At 43.1% G+C, this 18,488-nt stretch overlaps 1 protein-coding gene across 2 annotated transcripts in view; it reads left to right on the top strand.

Moving 5' to 3' along the window:
- Window positions 1-18,488, top strand: part of cntnap2a (contactin associated protein 2a) — a 226,266-nt gene that overhangs the window by 183,681 nt on the left and 24,097 nt on the right. Inside the window, exons 17-24 of one of the 2 annotated variants that reach the window (XM_071414746.1) lie at window positions 267-394; window positions 4,999-5,169; window positions 9,437-9,655; window positions 14,400-14,429; window positions 15,073-15,161; window positions 15,466-15,613; window positions 17,854-18,084; window positions 18,273-18,406. In XM_071414746.1, the coding sequence (XP_071270847.1) occupies window positions 267-394; window positions 4,999-5,169; window positions 9,437-9,655; window positions 14,400-14,429; window positions 15,073-15,161; window positions 15,466-15,613; window positions 17,854-18,084; window positions 18,273-18,406 (1,150 nt within the window). The remainder of the gene's footprint in view (window positions 1-266; window positions 395-4,998; window positions 5,170-9,436; window positions 9,656-14,399; window positions 14,430-15,072; window positions 15,162-15,465; window positions 15,614-17,853; window positions 18,085-18,272; window positions 18,407-18,488) is intronic. The other variant, XM_071414747.1, reaches the window with a different exon arrangement.

Genomic DNA, 18,488 nt, shown 5'->3' with positions numbered 1-18,488 from the left:
ACACACACTTGGCTCCCATCGTGTCCTCCATATATTAGTTCTCATAAAAGGCAGAGAACAACAAGCAGATAATAAGGACAAATACAGGCTGCTTCAGAACAAAGACCATTTATTTAAAATGTTAACGCTTTACAAGTTAACATACCCTCTCTCCCTTTTCTACATTCCATAATATTTGTTATATTTCTGCAAGATTAATAATATAGAAAAATACTATCTCCTCCTTTTCCTCTCTTCCTTCATCTGTTCTTTCTTCTCCTCCCCAGGAGAGAGGACAGTGGTCTGTTGGTGTATAAGGACCATTTGCCAGTCAGTCAGGTTGCCGTGGGTGACACCAACAGGCTGGGTTCAGAGGCAAAGCTCACTGTCGGGCCGCTCCGTTGTCAAGGAGACCGTGAGTTCCGCGCATGAAGCTGTTATTCGGTTTTTTCAGTCACTTTGGTGCAATTTTCAAAAGTATGTGGTACATTTTCAAAATGCTTAGTACAAAACTCGAAACAGATCATCAAAAAGGCAGTTGTTTCAAAACTCTAAGCATATTTTCAAATGATTAAAGTATACCACACTAAATCATAGTCAATTTTTCAACAAACTTATTCAGTGTTTCATCTAGAAATACATGTTTCACATTGCAATACTGTATACAGTGCTTTCGGAAAGTATTCAGACCCCTTGCCTTTTCCACATTTTGTTACGTTACAGCCTTATTTTAAAATGTAATAAAAAAAATATTCCCTCATCAATCTACACACAATACCCCATAATGACAAAGCCAAAACAGTTTTTTTTTTTTTGTAGCAAATATATAAAATAAAAAAATGGAAATAGCACATTTACATAAGTATTCAGACCCTTTACTCAGTACTTTGTTGAAGCAGCAATTACAGCCTCGAGTATCCTTGGGTATGACGCTTCAAGCTTGGCACACCTGTATTTTGGGAGTTTCTCCCAATCTTCTCTGCAGATCCTCTAAAGCTCTGTCAGGTTGGATGGGGAGCGTTGCTGCACAGCTATTTTCAGGTCTCTCCAGAGATGTTCGATTGGGTTCAAGTCTGGGCTCTGGCTGGGCCACTCAAGGACATGCAGAGACTCCTGTGTTGTCTTGGCTGTGTGTTTAGGGTTGTTGGCCTGTTGGAACGTGAACCTTCGCCCCAGTCTGAGGTCCTGAGCACTCTGTATCAGGTTTTCATCAAGTATCATCTTGTGCTTTGCTCCGTTCATCTTTCCCTCGATCCTGACTAGTCTCCCAGTCCCTGCCGCTGAAAGACATCCCCACAGCATGATGCTGCCACCACCATGCTTCACCGTAGGGATGGTGCCAGGTTTCCTCCAGATGTGACGCTTGACATTCAGGCCAAAGAGTTCAATCTTGATTTCATCAGACCAGAGAATCTTGTTTCTCATGGTCCGAGAGTCTTTAGGTGCCTTTTGGCAAACTCCAAGCGGGCTGTCATGTGCCTTTTACTGAGGAGTGGCTTCCGTCGGTCCACTCTACCATAAAGGCCTGATTGGTGGAGTGCTGCAGAGATGATTGTCCTTCTGGAATGTTTCCCATCTCCACAGCGGAACTCTGGAACCACCAAGACTCTTCCTAGAGCTGGCTGCTCGGCCAAACTCAGCAATCGAGGGTGACCAAGAACCCGATGGTAACTCTGACAGAGCTCCAAACTTCTTCCATTTAAGAATGATGGAGGCCACTGTGTTCTTGGGGACCTTCAATGCTACAGAATTCCTGTCTTGGGGCTCTACGGACAATTCCTTCGACCTCATGGCTTGGTTTTTGCTCTGACATGCACTGTCCACTGTGGAACCTTATATAGACAGGTGTGTGCCTTTCCAAATCATGTCCAATCAACTGAATTTACCACAGGTGGAATCCATTCAAGTTGTAGAAACATCTCAAGGATGATCAATGGAAACAGGATGGACCTGAGCTTAATTTCATGTCTCATAGCAAAGGGCCTGAATACTTACGTAAATAAGGTATTTCTGTAGATTGCTGAGGAAAATATTTTATTTAATACATTAGAGTAAGGCTGTAATGTAACAACATTTGAAAAAAGTCAAGGGGTCTGAATACTATCCGAAGGCACTGTACTTGTGAAAATTGCACCAAAGTGATCAACTAATTGTAATTTTGTGTGTGTGTGCATGTGTGCGCGTGGGTGCGTGTGTGTAAGGGTGAGTGTGTACGCGCTCATACACACCCGCGCCCACATACTCAATTCAACGTGTGTCTTTTGTGTCAATCACCTTAAGGGTCTTTTGTCAAACTTTTGAACTTTTTCTCTACAGAGCAATACAATTAGAGGCCTTTCATAAAAGGAATAGAAAATCAAACTCAATTATACACACTTAAAAGGAGAGAGGAACAGAAGAATGAAGGAAAGAAAGGATCAAATGTTTCTGACCCTTTCGAACTCTATCATTACCATGTCCACATGATGTAGGGACAAAGGACCCGACCCTCAGTCATAGCTGGAAGAGTTTGTGCGTGGGTGTGTGCAGGGCCCAGCCCTCTCATTAGGCAGGACTATGGGTCTTCTTATGGCGGGAGATCGACGAGGGCGGCATTTTCTGAGCTAAACAGACCAAGACGGTACCTCCAACAGCACATAATACCTCACATAATTAATTCTGGCCAAAAACAATGACAATTTCTCTCAACCAGTGGCATGTGGGCTTTTTAGGTGAGTGCTGATGCCGCCCTATGATAAGCATTGCCCACTTTGTCAGTGGCAGGGACTCAAAATAATGATCTTGTCCATTCCCAGCGTGCCTCTCCAGGGTGCTGTTGGAGAGACACGTCTCTGCGGCGCTCCACCAATGTTACGTCAAAAAAAGAATCTAACATAAATCATGTAGCAGATACAGGATATGGTAGAAAGTCTACAGACTGGAGATAAAATGGATGACAATGTAATGTGACAGATATTTTTTACATCATGTAGGTTTCTCCGATCAAATAGCCTAACCTAAATGCCCCCCATTCCAATAAAAATGCACTGACATGTTAACAAACAACATATTCAAAAACAAGTCAAAGTAAAATGGACAGTATGGAATGGACAAAGTTTCATCCCATTGTCATGATGGTGTGGTTTCAAGTTATTATCCATAAAAAAAAATTGGCAAGCTGATCATGGCGAAAAAATGAAATATTTCTGCATTTCTAGCTGTGTCAATACATAGCAAATAGACTCAGGATAACTCATCCTGATAAAGTTGGGTAGCTGATATTCAGAGCTTAAATAGCCATTGACTGATTTAGTTACAGGAATCAGGACTAATAAAGCCAATGCTATGGCCTGTTTTACAAACGGAGGGCCTACCACAATGATGGGCATTCATAACAGTCCAGTGTAAGCACGGACCGATGCCTACGTCTTTTGGATGTCTTTTTTTGGTGACCAGACGTCTTTTCTTGGTGTTTTACAAACAGTATGCCTACCACATAGATGGGCATTCCTTAAATGTTATTTCAGGCGACACTGTAGGCCAGGGATGGGAAACTCCAGTCCTCTGGGGCCTGATTGGTGTCAAACCTTTGCCCCAGCTAACACATCTGACACCAATAACTAACTAATCATGATCTTCAGTTTAGAATGGAATTAGTTTCATCAGCTGTGTTGGCTAGGGATGGGGAAAGTGTGACAACACTCCGGCCCCTGAGGACTAGAGTTACCCATCCCTGATGTAGGCTATACCTCAGTAAGCACAGACCGATGCTGGCGCTAATTGGACATCTTAAGTTTGGTTCAGATTTTGTCAGGTCTGTACCAGCCTTGATTTGGCACAAACATAGACGTCTATAAATGACATATTTTCAACTTTCATTCAGAACCTAAAATGTACCTAATTCAATGTTCGGGAAATAACTATTTTAAACTTTCCTTCAGAACCGAAAATGTACCTGATTTCAAAGCCCGGAAAATATGTATTTTTGTCTTTGATTCAGAGCCAAAATTGAACTTAACTTCAACATCTGGAAAAATATGTATTTTAGACGTCTTTCAATGTCATTTTGCTTACTTGGACTGTTCTTGTAGGAGCTTGTCTCGCCTAGGGTGGCTGAACAGCCAGGACTTGTGTGTGTGTGTGTGAGTCTCTTGCATCGGGTCCCAAGTTAACCCTTTTCTGTAGCCATTTCTGCCTCTGGGTAATCGTAATTAAATAGCAAAGACTTCAAATAATAAAACGGGCCCAGTAGGTGGCAAGTGTGTGTGTGTGTGTGTGTGTGTGTGTGTGTGTGTGTGTGTGTGTGTGTGTGTGTGTGTGTGTGTGTGTGTGTGTGTGTGTGTGTGTGTGTGTGTGTGTGTGTGTGTGTGTGTGTGTGTGTGTGTGTGTGTGTGTGTACTTATGCTTATGTGTGCGGCTTCTGGGGCAGTGCGATAAGCCCTCCTCTGTAAAAGCACTGGACTCCTCCTCTTGCCAAGCATCACATCCCGTCCCAGAGCAGAGGGGCTTAAAGAGAGCGGGGGAAACAGAGAGGGATAGAGGGAAAGAGAGAAAGAGATTAAAAAAGAGGGGGAGAGAGACAGAGAAGGGGTGAGGGAGTGGAAGATGTAATGTTATTCAGGGCATGGCTGGAAGTGACAGATTTATCTGCCATCCCACACACACACACACATACACACACCTACAAATAACCACACAGTCCCGTAAGTGTCTCTGTGTGAATGAAGTCTTTAGATTGAAGTTTCACACAGATCTCACTGAACAGATAACGACATACAATACATGCTACATCCCTCTTTCTCTCTCACACTACCTCTCTTTGTCATCTTCCCCCTCCTCCTGCCAGAAAGATGCAGAGAGAGAGAGAGAGAGAGGGAAAGAAAGAGAAAGAGGGAGGAAGAAAGACAAAGACAATGCAAAGCTGAATCCCATGCCATGAGCTTTTGTTCCTCCAAAGGTCATCTGACATTTTATTTTTCTCCTCTCCTTTTACCCTGCGTTTCCCCTCCTTTTCCCCTGCATTTCCCCTCCTTTCCCCAGGTAACTACTGGAACGCAGCATCATTCACCACGCCCTCCTCCTACCTGCATTTCTCCACTTTCCAGGGAGAGACCAGCGCTGATATCTCCTTCTACTTCAAGACCAGCGCTCCCTACGGGGTGTTCCTGGAAAACCTCGGCAACACAGACTTCATACGCCTCGAACTCAAATGTAAGTGACTGTACCTCGTTCTCTCTCATTTAGCACACTCTTTAGTTCTGTGGCTTCTTCTGTTTTTACACTCCTTTCATTGGCCTCTCTGGCTTGTTCTCTCTCTTTCATCTTTTTCAATTACTCCTCTTTTCCCCTCTTCAATCCTCCTCTCTTTATTGCACTGTATTAGAACACTTTATTAGAACGATGAAGAAAAAAAACTCTGACATTTCTGTTCAGACTTTAAAACTTTTCCCTGACTGCTTCCCTCTCAGTTCTCAAATCAAGTCAAATCAAACTTTATCTGTCACATGTGCACGAATACAGCAAGTTCTTTTGAAATGCTTACTTACAAGCCCTTAACCAACAGTGCATTTCAAGAAGAGTTAAGAAAATATTTACCAAATAAAATAAAATAAAATGAATAAAAAGTAACACAGTAACATAACAATAACGAGGCTATATACATGTGGTACCGGTACTGTATCGCTCTATATGACTCTAAAGCGATGATTGACATGTCATGTGCTTTATGCGACTATACTTGAATGCCTGAAATTAAATGGCTAAATGGGCATTCAATCATATTCAGATTGAGAATGTTAAATTCCAGGGGATCAAATTTAGCCACGGTTCTTTTATGATGAGATGGCTATTTAACCATACTGCCCTACACAGGCAAAACACAGTCTTTTATTTTGCTGAAAAATCTGTATTTTTCTGTTTAGACAGACAGCAGTTTCTGATACTCCTTTGTATATTTTGATCAACTCGTTTGTTATTGAGTCAGGAAAGTAAATACCACATTAACTTATCTGGGATATGTGGGACGGTAGCATCCCACTTGGCCAAAAGCCAGAAAAAATGTAGCGTGCCAAATTCAAATATATTACTATAAAAATCAATCTTTCATGAAATCACACATGAAAGACACCAAATTAAAGCTACACATGTTGTGAATCCAGCCAACATGTCTGATTTCAAAAAGGATTTACGGGGAAAGCACACCAAACAATTATGTTAGCTCAGTACATAGCCACAGAAAAACACAGCCATTTTCACAGCAAAAGATAGTAGTCACAAAAAGCAGAAATAGAGATAAAATTAATCACTAACCTTTGATGATCTTCATCAGATGACACTCATATATGTTACACAATACATTTATGTTTTGTTCGATAATGTGCATATTTATATCCACAAATCTCGGTTTACATTGGCGCCATGTTCAGAAATGCCTCCAAAATATCCGGAGAAATTGCAGAGAGCCACGTCAAATAACATAAATACTCCTCATAAACTCGGACGAAAACTTCAAAAAGTTATATAACAGGTCGAATAAACTGCTAAGGAGAAAATCAATCTTCAGGATGTTGTTATCATAACTATCCAATAACGTTCCAACCGGAGAATTCCTTCGTGTCTCTAGAAGAAATGGAACGCAAGGCAATATCATGTGTAATGCGCGTGACCAGGAACTGGCATTCTGCCAGACCACTGACTGAAACACCTCCCATCCGGCTCAACATCACAGCAGAGGCTTCATTCCACATTCTACAGACTGTTGACATCTAGTGGAAGGCGTAGGAAGTGCAAACAGATCCATATCTTACAGGGAATTGAAAAGGCGATGAGTTGAACATCGACCAGCCTCAGAATTCTCACTTCCTGTTTGGAATATTTCTCAGGTTTTTGCCTGCCATATGAGTTATGTTATACTCACAGACATCATTCAAACAGTTTTAGAAACTTCAGAGTGTTTTATATCCAATAGTGATAATAATATGCATATATTAGCATCTGGGACAGATTAGGAGGCAGTTCACTATTCATCCAAAAGTGAAAATGCTGCCCCCTATCATAAAGAAGTTAATCAGATAATGTACCTGGCCATTAAAACAAATATTTTTTTACCAAATTCGTAGTTACTGCGTTTTGCCATTGTAGGGCAGCATAGTGGCTGTCAATTTGATGATGGATGACAAATTACATTTCCGCAGATTTCAAAGAGCTTTAGGTTTAATGGGGGTAATTCACCTCATCCACTCACAATTTTGTGGCAGAGTCTTTAGTAGTGATGTATAACAGCCACCTTGGGGGGAAAACGTCAGACATCTTGGCTTACAACTAATATATAACACCTGCTTAGGACACACCCACATCTCCTCCAGCTGCCCTCTCTCTCTCTCCCTTTGTCATTCATTCCCTCTCTTTCTCTGCATCTCTCTCCCTCTCTCTCTCTCTCCCTCTCTTTCTCCCTCTCTCTCTCTCTCTCTCTCTCCGCATCTCTCTCCCTCTCTTTCTCTGTATCTCTCTCCCTCTCTCTCTCACCATCTTTCTCTCTGAGAAGAGGTTGTTGAATATTCATGTGTGAGTTGTGAATGAGCTTTAATTTTGTTGGAGGAGAAATAATTTATTTCTCTCGTCATTCTGCCGCTCTCATCTTTCAAAACACTCTCTCAAGGGTGAGGTGGTGTGTGTCTGTGTCCTTTTTTCTTTTGTTAACAGAAGTAGACATGAGGCGGAGTATGGGATGGAGGGAACGATGGAGAGAAAGAAGAGGGGGATTAGTTGGAGTTTCACCAAGTCGTGCTCAGGCCTTCATTACAATAGATTAGTTAGTCTGTTTTCACACTGGGGCTTTAGGCTCTGTGTTTTACTCAGCTAACAGAGGCTAAACTGTCCCTCTGTTGTTTCTGGCGGGAGACAAAAGGGAGACGGAGTAGGAAAGAGTGGAAATAAAGGAGAGCAATACAAGGGATGATGATCAGTGTGTGATTGATAGGGTGGCCAGGTGAGAGGGCAGAAGGGAGAGTGACTCACACATAGCCTTTAGCCAGTAACATCTGGACTGAACAGGTGGTTAGTGGCAGACTTATACACACACATCTCTACAGACACCTATACATACACACACACACACACATCTCTACAGATACCTATACAGACACCTATACATACACACACACACACCTCTACAGACACCTATACATACACACATACACCTCTACAGACACCTGTACATACACACACACACACCTCTACAGACACAGTCACACACACACATCGCTATAGACACCTACACATACACACACACATCTCTACAGACACCTATACACACACACACATCTCTACTTACACCTATACACACACACACACATCTCTATAGACACCTATACATACACGCATACACACCTCTACCGACACAGTCACACACACACATCTCTACAGACACCTATACACACACACACATCTCTACAGACACCTATACATACACACATACACACCTCTACCGACACAGTCACACACACACATCTCTATAGACACCTACACATACACACACACATCTCTACAGACACCTATACATACACACACACACCTATACAGACACCTATACATACACACACACACACACCTCTACAGACACAGTCACACACACATTCTCTCTTTTGTGTGTGTGTATGTATAGGTGTCTGTAGAGATGTGTGTGTGTGTATGTATAGGTGTCTGTATAGGTGTGTGTGTGTATGTGTAGGTGTCTATAGAGATGTGTGTGTGTGTATGTATAGGTGTCTGTAGAGGTGTGTGTGTGTGTATAGGTGTCTGTAGAGATGTGTGTGTGTGTATAGGTGTCTGTAGAGATGTGTGTGTGTGTATAGGTGTCTGTAGAGATGTGTGTGTGTGTATAGGTGTCTGTAGAGGTGTGTATGTGTGTGTATGTATAGGTGTCTGTAGAGATGTGTGTGTGTGTATGTATAGGTGTCTGTAGAGATGTGTGTGTGTATGTGTAGGTGTCTATAGAGATGTGTGTGTGTGACTGTGTCGGTAGAGGTGTGTATGCGTGTGTGTGTGTGTGTGTGTGTGTGTGTGTGTGTGTGTGTGTGTGTGTGTGTGTGTGTGTGTGTGTGTGTGTGTGTGTGTGTGTGTGTGTGTGTGTGTGTGTGTGTGTGTGTGTGTGTGTGTATCAATATTTTTGTGAATTAGCTCCATCAAACACTGAGTGCAGTCATTATCACAGTAAAGCTGAAATCTATAATAACTAAATGAGTCTCCATAACCAATGAGGCATTAGATTAGTTATTGAACTGTAGAACTCCAGGGTGGAAAACAATGATTTATGAGATGAAGACTGAAAATGTTTGATTATTAAACCAAAGGTACTTTATGCATTCAAATAAATAGATTCAAATGTGGTTAGTAGTTTGTGGACATGGCATTGATTCAAAACCTCTTGTTTTTATAATTATTATTATTCTGCCTTTTCTTCTTCCTCTTCTTCCTCTAGCTCCAACTGTCATCTCCTTCTCCTTTGACGTGGGGAATGGCCCCGTGGAATTGGCCGTCCATTCAGCCACGCCCCTCAATGATGACCAATGGCATCGTGTCATGGCAGAGCGGAACGTGAAGGAGGCGGTGCTACAGCTGGATCTGAACTATAGGGAAGCTCGTCCCGCCCCTCCACAGGGACACACACGGCTAGAGCTGTTTAGTCAGCTTTATGTGGGTAAGAGATACACACACACACACACACACACACTCACACTCACACTCACACACACACAACATAAAAATAGTACAATACTGTACTACTGCATTTATATTTAATTCATCTGTCATTATATTTTAACTTTGCAAAGTTCAATAAGTTGGCTATATAGTTTGTGCCAGTATAACATTATAAAGTGTCTTTATATTCCCCTAAGTAGGTTCTCCGAAGCTTAGATACGACTGACTATAATGAAGATAAGATATCCCACACACATACGCACGCGCACAACGTTAAAGAATGATGTAAAACTAACTCCTCATGACTGTCTTAAATTATTAACAGTTGCAGACGATTAAGACTTTTTATCCGCACACAGAGACAATGAATTAAGTCCTCATTATGCCACACAGAGACAATGAATTACATTCTCATTATGCCACACAGAGACAATGAATTAAATTCTCATTATGCCACACAGAGACAATGAATTAAGTTCTCATTATGCCACACAGAGACAATGAATTAAGTTCTCATTATGCCACACAGAGACAATGAATTAAGTCCTCATTATGCCACACAGAGACAATGAATTAAATTCTCAATATGCCACACAGAGACAATGAATTAAATTCTCATTATGCCACACAGAGACAATGAATTAAGTTCTCATTATGCCACACAGAGACAATGAATTAAGTTCTCATTATGCCACACAGAGACAATGAATTAAGTTCTCATTATGCCACACAGAGACAATGAAATAAGTCCTCATTATGCCACACAGAGACAATGAATTAAGTTCTCCTTATGCCACACAGAGACAATGAATTAAGTTCTCATTATGCCACACAGAGACAATGAATTAAGTCCTCATTATGCCACACAGAGACAATGAATTAAGTTCTCATTATGCCACACAGAGACAATGAATTAAGTCCTCATTATGCCACACAGAGACAATGAATTAAGTTCTCATTATGCCACACAGAGACACTGAATTAATTCCTCATTATGCCACATAGAGACAATGAAATAAGTCCTCATTATGCCACACAGAGACAATTAATTAAGTCCTCATTATGCCACACAGAGACAATGAAATAAGTCCTCATTATGCCACATAGAGACAATGAAATAAGTCCTCATTATGCCACACAGAGACAATTAATTAAGTCCTCATTATGCCACACGGAGACAATGAATTAAGTCCTCATTATGCCACACAGAGACAATGAATTAAGTCCTTATTATGCCACACAGAGACAATGAAATAAGTCCTCATTATGCCACACAGAGACAATGAATTAAGTCATCATTATGCCACACAGAGACAATGAATTAAGTCCTCATTATGCCACACAGAGACAATTAATTAAGTCCGTATTATGCCACACAGAGACAATGAATTAAGTCCTTATTATGCCACACAGAGACAATGAATTAAGTCCTCATTATGCCACACAGAGACAATGAATTAAGTCCTCATTATGCCACACAGAGACAATGAATTAAGTCCTCACTATGCCACACAGAGACAATGAAATAAGTCCTCATTATGCCACACAGAGACAATTAATTAAGTCCTCATTATGCCACACAGAGACAATTAATTAAGTCCTCATTATGCCACACAGAGACAAAGAAATAAGTCCTCATTATGCCACACAGAGACAATGAAATAAGTCCTCATTATGCCACACAGAGACAATGAATTAAGTCCTCATTATGCCACACAGAGACAATGAATTAAGTCCTCATTATGCCACACAGAGACAATGAAATAAGTCCTCATTATGCCACACAGAGACAATGAAATAAGTCCTCATTATGCCACACAGAGACAATGAATTAAGTCCTTATTATGCCACACAGAGACAATGAATTAAGTCCTCATTATGCCACACAGAGACAATGAATTAAGTCCGTATTATGCCACACAGAGACAATTAATTAATTCCTCATTATGCCACACAGAGACAATGAATTAAGTCCTCACTATGCCACACAGAGACAATGAATTAAGTCCTCATTATGCCACACAGAGACACTGAATTAATTCCTCATTATGCCACACAGAGACACTGAATTAATTCCTCATTATGCCACACAGAGACACTGAATTAATTCCTCATTATGCCACACAGAGACAATGAATTAAGTCCTCATTATGCCACACAGAGACAATGAAATAAGTCCTCATTATGCCACACAGAGACACTGAATTAATTCCTCATTATGCCACATAGAGACAATGAAATAAGTCCTCATTATGCCACACAGAGACAATTAATTAAGTCCTCATTATGCCACACAGAGACAATGAAATAAGTCCTCATTATGCCACATAGAGACAATGAAATAAGTCCTCATTATGCCACACAGAGACAATTAATTAAGTCCTCATTATGCCACACGGAGACAATGAATTAAGTCCTCATTATGCCACACAGAGACAATGAATTAAGTCCTTATTATGCCACACAGAGACAATTAAATAAGTCCTCATTATGCCACACAGAGACAATGAATTAAGTCCTCATTATGCCACACAGAGACAATGAATTAAGTCCTCATTATGCCACACAGAGACAATGAAATAAGTCCTCATTATGCAACACAGAGACAATGAAATAAGTCCTCATTATGCCACACAGAGACAATTAATTAAGTCCTTATTATGCCACACAGAGACAATGAATTAAGTCCTCATTATGCCACACAGAGACAATGAATTAAGTCCGTATTATGCCACACAGAGACAATTAATTAATTCCTCATTATGCCACACAGAGACAATGAATTAAGTCCTCACTATGCCACACAGAGACAATGAATTAATTCCTCATTATGCCACACAGAGACACTGAATTAATTCCTCATTATGCCACACAGAGACACTGAATTAATTCCTCATTATGCCACACAGAGACAATGAATTAAGTCCTCATTATGCCACACAGAGACACTGAATTAATTCCTCATTATGCCACACAGAGACACTGAATTAATTCCTCATTATGCCACACAGAGACAATGAATTAAGTCCTCATTATGCCACACAGAGACACTGAATTAATTCCTCATTATGCCACACAGAGACACTGAATTAATTCCTCATTATGCCACACAGAGACAATGAATTAAGTCCTCATTATGCCACACAGAGACACTGAATTAATTCCTCATTATGCCACACAGAGACACTGAATTAATTCCTCATTATGCCACACAGAGACACTGAATTAAGTCCTCATTATGCCACACAGAGACACTGAATTAATTCCTCATTATGCCACACAGAGACAATGAATTAATTCCTCATTACGCCACACAGAGACACTGAATTAATTCCTCATTATGCCACACAGAGACAATGAATTAATTCCTCATTATGCCACACAGAGACAATGAATTAATTCCTCATTATGCCACACAGAGACAATGAATTAATTCCTCATTATGCCACACAGAGACAATGAATTAATTCCTCATTATGCCACACAGAATGGCTCTACATTTTCATTGTAATATTTGAATTGTTCCTCCGCTCCCTCTCTTCTCTACACAATGACTGTGAAGGTCATTAGGAGAACAGAAGTTAAAGATGGCTTTATCTCTACCTCTTCTTTTCACTCCTCTATCTCACCCTGCTTTATGTGGCTGTGGACCTGCCAATACTTTAACACTGACGACAGCGAATAAAACTGGATTTAGGATGGAGGGAAAAACTGCTGAGGTTGAATTAAATTCTCTTTCCTTCCTACTCTTTCTCTCTCTGACTCTGAAAAGTTACTTTTCTCTGAGAAACACTTCTAAATTCCAATCAGACATTCCAAAGTCAGATAGTTCTGAATACCAATAACACATTTTAAATTCCATCGTCTCATCAGTTTTTGGCGGTTTGTATGGAAGAACATTATCACACTGCAGCTTCCTGAATGGCCATTGGGATTAATAAAGTTGTATTGAATTGAATTGAATTACAGTAAATCGGTCCTTATATGCCACCGTTAACCATACAGCCATACAGGCACATATTGATTTGTTATGCGAAACTTTAATACCAGCTTATAAAGATGATAAAACTCACAGGAGACTTCTCCCCCACTATCTGATCTGCATGTACAGTAGGTTTCAGGGAACCAACTCGCTGAATTACCCCTCATGGATCAATCTATCATTCTAATCGCCATCAGATCATCAGCTTAACACAATCAGTTCTTCCGTCACCTCCATACAGCCATGGGACCTATTGGTTTGTACTGGATCAGCGAGCGGTATAAATCTGACTGTGTGATAGGCTAGGCTGCTGTCTCTCTTGTAGCTCATCTGCATGTGTCAGAGCAGCGAGGGTATTTGCCTGGTCGGGGGAAATTGAATCAGGCTCAGATGGGATCCGCAGTGGGTGTGATTTGCATTCTAAAGCTGGTGTTTATACACAGAGGTACAGGGGAGAACACACCCCAATACTCACTTAGGTGGTCCCTACATTATCTTCATTATTTATGTGTTTATATTCTGTTATTTGAGGTATTATGTTATATTTTAAAATGTTATATGATATTGCATTATTTCCTATATTTTCTGCATGTTTTCACTCACTTTCTCTTTCATTTTCCATGTTTTTTCTTTCCTGTTTTCTTTGTTTCTCTTTTTTATTAATTCTGTGTCCTCCTCGTCTCGCCGTGTGTGTGACGGGCTTGTTCACTGCATGTGCATGTGCGTGCGTGCGTGTGTGTGTGTGATGCAACTGTCCCAGGGAAGCCAGCTTCGTTGACCTGCCAAAACAGTAGGTAACATTTAATAAAAACAGATACATAAATATGCATGATGATTTTCAGTTCATATCCATGTAGTCTTTTCCCATTGACATTCATGCAGTGCCAGTGGTGGGTATTTTGGACTGTGTCCATGCCTGCTAACGTCTCTCCTGGCCTTGGTTTGCTTAGTTTGGCTCAGAGAAGGAAGGTATTCTAGCAGCCCACACTGGCCTAATGGATGGTGTGTGTGTGTGTCCCTCTAGGCATTGCTGTCCTAATGAATATAATATGCTAGTTCATTAGCACATCATTACAGAGTAATTTACCCTATGGAGACAGAGAGAGGCCAGGAAGAGTGCACCACACACACACTGCACTGGTGTGAGCAACTCCAGTCCTGGAGGGCCACAGTGTCTGCCTGATGTAATCTCTACCTTTTAATCAAAGCCTGATGTAGACCTGGGTGTGTGATATCTCCAGCCAATCAGCCACACTAATTGATCAATTAAGTGCTAATGTTAGGTTAGATAGGGCCGGAGCGCCTCTCCTCTGGTCTGTTAAATCACTGTGACCATCAACTGTCATATATCCCTAACTCAACCTCAAGGGAAATTATCTCTATTCCTATTCCCCAAAATAATCCTATCTCTCTCTGTTCTCTCTTCTCTTTAGGTGCAGCAGGGGGTCAGAGGGGGTTTCTGGGATGTATCCGCTCCCTCAGGATGAATGGCGTGACCCTTGACCTTGAGGAGAGGGCAAAGGTGACATGATCTTTTATTTCATCATATTTTTTTAAAAGTTGTTCTCTTCATTAAAGCAAATTAAGAGCATCCAAAACTCAAACTCCCTCTCTCTCCCCATCTACCTCCCTCTCTCTCTCTCTCTCTCTCCCCCCATCTACCTCCCTCTATCTCTCTCTCTCTCTCCCCCCCATCTACCTCCCTCTCGCCCTCTACCTCCCTCTCTCTCTCTCTCCCCCCATCTACCTCCCTCTCTCCCTCTACCCCCCCCCCCCCCCCCCCCCCATCTACCTCCCTCTCTCCCTCTACCTCCCTCTCTCTCTAGGTAACTCCAGGTGTAAAGCCAGGCTGTCAGGGTCATTGTACCAGTTATGGGATGTACTGCAGGAACGGAGGAAAGTGTGAGGAGAAATATAATGGCTACAGCTGTGACTGCACTGCCACGGCATACGACGGACCCTTCTGCACCAAAGGTGAGAGCTAATCGCTGAACCCTGAAATGACTGCTAGGCTGTTGGACGGTGTAACCAGCAGCCTCTTGTTTGCAGAGGAACTACAACATTTACTCAGAAGTAAGCATTAGTTTCTGTCAGTCGCAGTGAGACATCATAGCCAGAAAGTTGATCCGTGACATATGAATTAATTTGTTTCCTAAACTTAAGCTTGTTTTCCTGTGTTCTACACAAGGCAGGGGTGACGAGACAGGGGAATATGTGTTAGAGGATAGAGGTAGAAAGAGAGGGGGGATAGAGGGAGGAAGAGAGGGGGGATAGAGGGAGGAAGAGGGGGGGATAGAGGGAGGAAGAGAGGGGGGAAGAGAGGGGGATAGAGGGAGGAAGAGAGGGGGGAAGAGAGGGGGATAGAGGGAGGAAGAGGGGGGATAGAGGGAGGAAGAGAGGGGGGATAGAGGGAGGAAGAGAGGGGGGAAGAGAGGGGGATAGAGGGAGGAAGAGAGGGGGGAAGAGAGGGGGATAGAGGGAGGAAGAGGGGGGATAGAGGGAGGAAGAGATGGGGGAAGAGAGGGGGATAGAGGGAGGAAGAGGGGGGATAGAGGGAGGAAGAGAGGGGGGAAGAGAGGGGGATAGAGGGAGGAAGAGAGGGGGGATAGAGGGAGGAAGAGAGGGGGATATAGGGAGGAAGAGAGGGGGGATAGAGGGAGGAAGAGAGGGGGGAAGAGAGGGGGATAGAGGGAGGAAGAGAGGGGGGAAGAGAGGGGGATAGAGGGAGGAAGAGGGGGGGATAGAGGGAGGAAGAGAGGGGGGATAGAGGGAGGAAGAGAGGGGGGATAGAGGGAGGAAGAGAGGGGATAGAGGGAGGAAGAGAGGGGGGATAGAGGGAGGAAGAGAGGGGGATAGAGGGGGGATAGAGGGAGGAAGAGAGGGGGGATAGAGGGAGGAAGAGAGGGGGGATAGAGGGAGGAAGAGAGGGGGGATAGAGGGAGGAAGAGAGGGGGGATAGAGGGAGGAAGAGAGGGGGGTAGAGGTAGAAAGAGAGGGGGGATAGAGGTAGAAAGAGAGAGGGGATAGAGGGAGGAAGAGGGGGGGATAGAGGGAGGAAGAGAGGGGGGATAGAGGGAGGAAGAGAGGGGGGATAGAGGGAGGAAGAGAGGGGGGATAGAGGGAGGAAGAGAGGGGGGATAGAGGGAGGAAGAGAGGGGGGTAGAGGTAGAAAGAGAGGGGCGATAGAGGTAGAAAGAGAGGGGGGATAGAGGGAGGAAGAGAGGGGGGATAGAGGGAGGAAGAGAGGGGGGATAGAGGGAGGAAGAGAGGGGGGATAGAGGGAGGAAGAGGGGGGGATAGAGGGAGGAAGAGAGGGGGGATAGAGGGAGGAAGAGGGGGGATAGAGGGAGGAAGAGAGGGGGGATAGAGGGAGGAAGAGAGGGGATAGAGGGAGGAAGAGAGGGGGGATAGAGGGAGGAAGAGAGGGGGATAGAGGGGGGATAGAGGGAGGAAGAGACGACAGTGTGTGGGAATATGCAAAGAAGCTGACATGAAAGTATCTCCCCAGTGTACCCCCTATTAGATGTGTGTGTGTGTGTGTGTGTGTGTGTGTGTGTGTGTGTGTGTGTGTGTGTGTGTGTGTGTGTGTGTGTGTGTGTGTGTGTGTGTGTGTGTGTGTGTGTGTGTGTGTGTGTGTGTGTAAAAACTGAAAACGAGGTCTTGAATGTAATGGGAAATAGTGTGTGTGCATGTGTGTGTGTGTTTATTAACACGTGTGTTATACCCTTCAGATACCCCAGAGGACCTTCTCCTCCCTCTGTTCTCCTACCACTGTCATATGTATGAGTGCAGTCATAATTGTGATGCATATTTCCATTATATTCATATTTACACCCGACTCCTGAGGTAGAATATTATTATCCTGACTGTGTCATTCTGCTGCTGCTGCCATACCCTGGGGTCACAGACAGACAACTCTGACTTCATAATGAACAACACACACACACCAGAGAGTGAGGTTCTTACCAGCATCTCTACAGATATAGCTCTGTGTGTGTGTGTGTGTGTGTGTGTGTGTGTGTGTGTGTGTGTGTGTGTGTGTGTGTGTGTGTGTGTGTGTGTGTGTGTGTGTGTGTGTGTGTGTGAGTGTGTGAGTGAGTGAGTGAGTGAGTGAGTGAGTGAGTGAGTGAGTGAGTGAGTGAGTGAGTGAGTGAGTGAGTCTGTGTCTGTGTGTTTCTAAACCTTTGTGTGTGTGTGTTGTCTCTTACTCTCAGATGTGGGGGGCTTCTTTGAGGCGGGAACTCTGGTGCGATACAACTTCCTGTCAGAAACAGCGGCAGCCAGTCAGGACACAAGGTTTGTGGCCCAACCTTCGACTCCACAGGAAGTGAATCTGACAAGAGAAGAAGTAGCGTTTAGCTTCAGCACGTCCAACACACCGGCTATACTGCTGTACGTCAGCTCCAAGACACAAGACTACCTGGCACTGGTGCTACGGCAGAATGGTGAGACACTGACACGACGCATACGACACACACTCACAGACACACATCGGCTCTGCTGCTCTTCGCTTCTCAGGTATGTTTCAAATTCAGGTCTCTGCGTGTGTGTGTGTGTGTGTGTGTGTGTGTGTGTGTGTGTGTGTGTGTGTGTGTGTGTGTGTGTGTGTGTGTGTGTGTGTGTGTGTGTGTAGGAACTCTCCAAGTGCGGTATAACCTAGGCGGACTCAAGGAGCCGTTCACCATAGACGTAGACCAGCGTAACCTAGCCAACGGACAGCCACACACCATCAACATGTCCAGAAGCAACAGGACTATCACCATACAGGTACACACACACAAACCAACCGTTCTCTCCGCCGTCAAAGCATCGATTTCAGACATGTCCATTTTGAACCACAAGGGGGAGA

The sequence above is a fragment of the Salvelinus alpinus genome, chromosome 8 (assembly GCF_045679555.1).
Source record: "Salvelinus alpinus chromosome 8, SLU_Salpinus.1, whole genome shotgun sequence".
Classification (NCBI taxonomy): Eukaryota; Metazoa; Chordata; class Actinopteri; order Salmoniformes; family Salmonidae; genus Salvelinus; species Salvelinus alpinus.
Note: the sequence above shows the minus strand (reverse complement) of the source record. Positions and strands in the feature narration are given on the sequence as shown.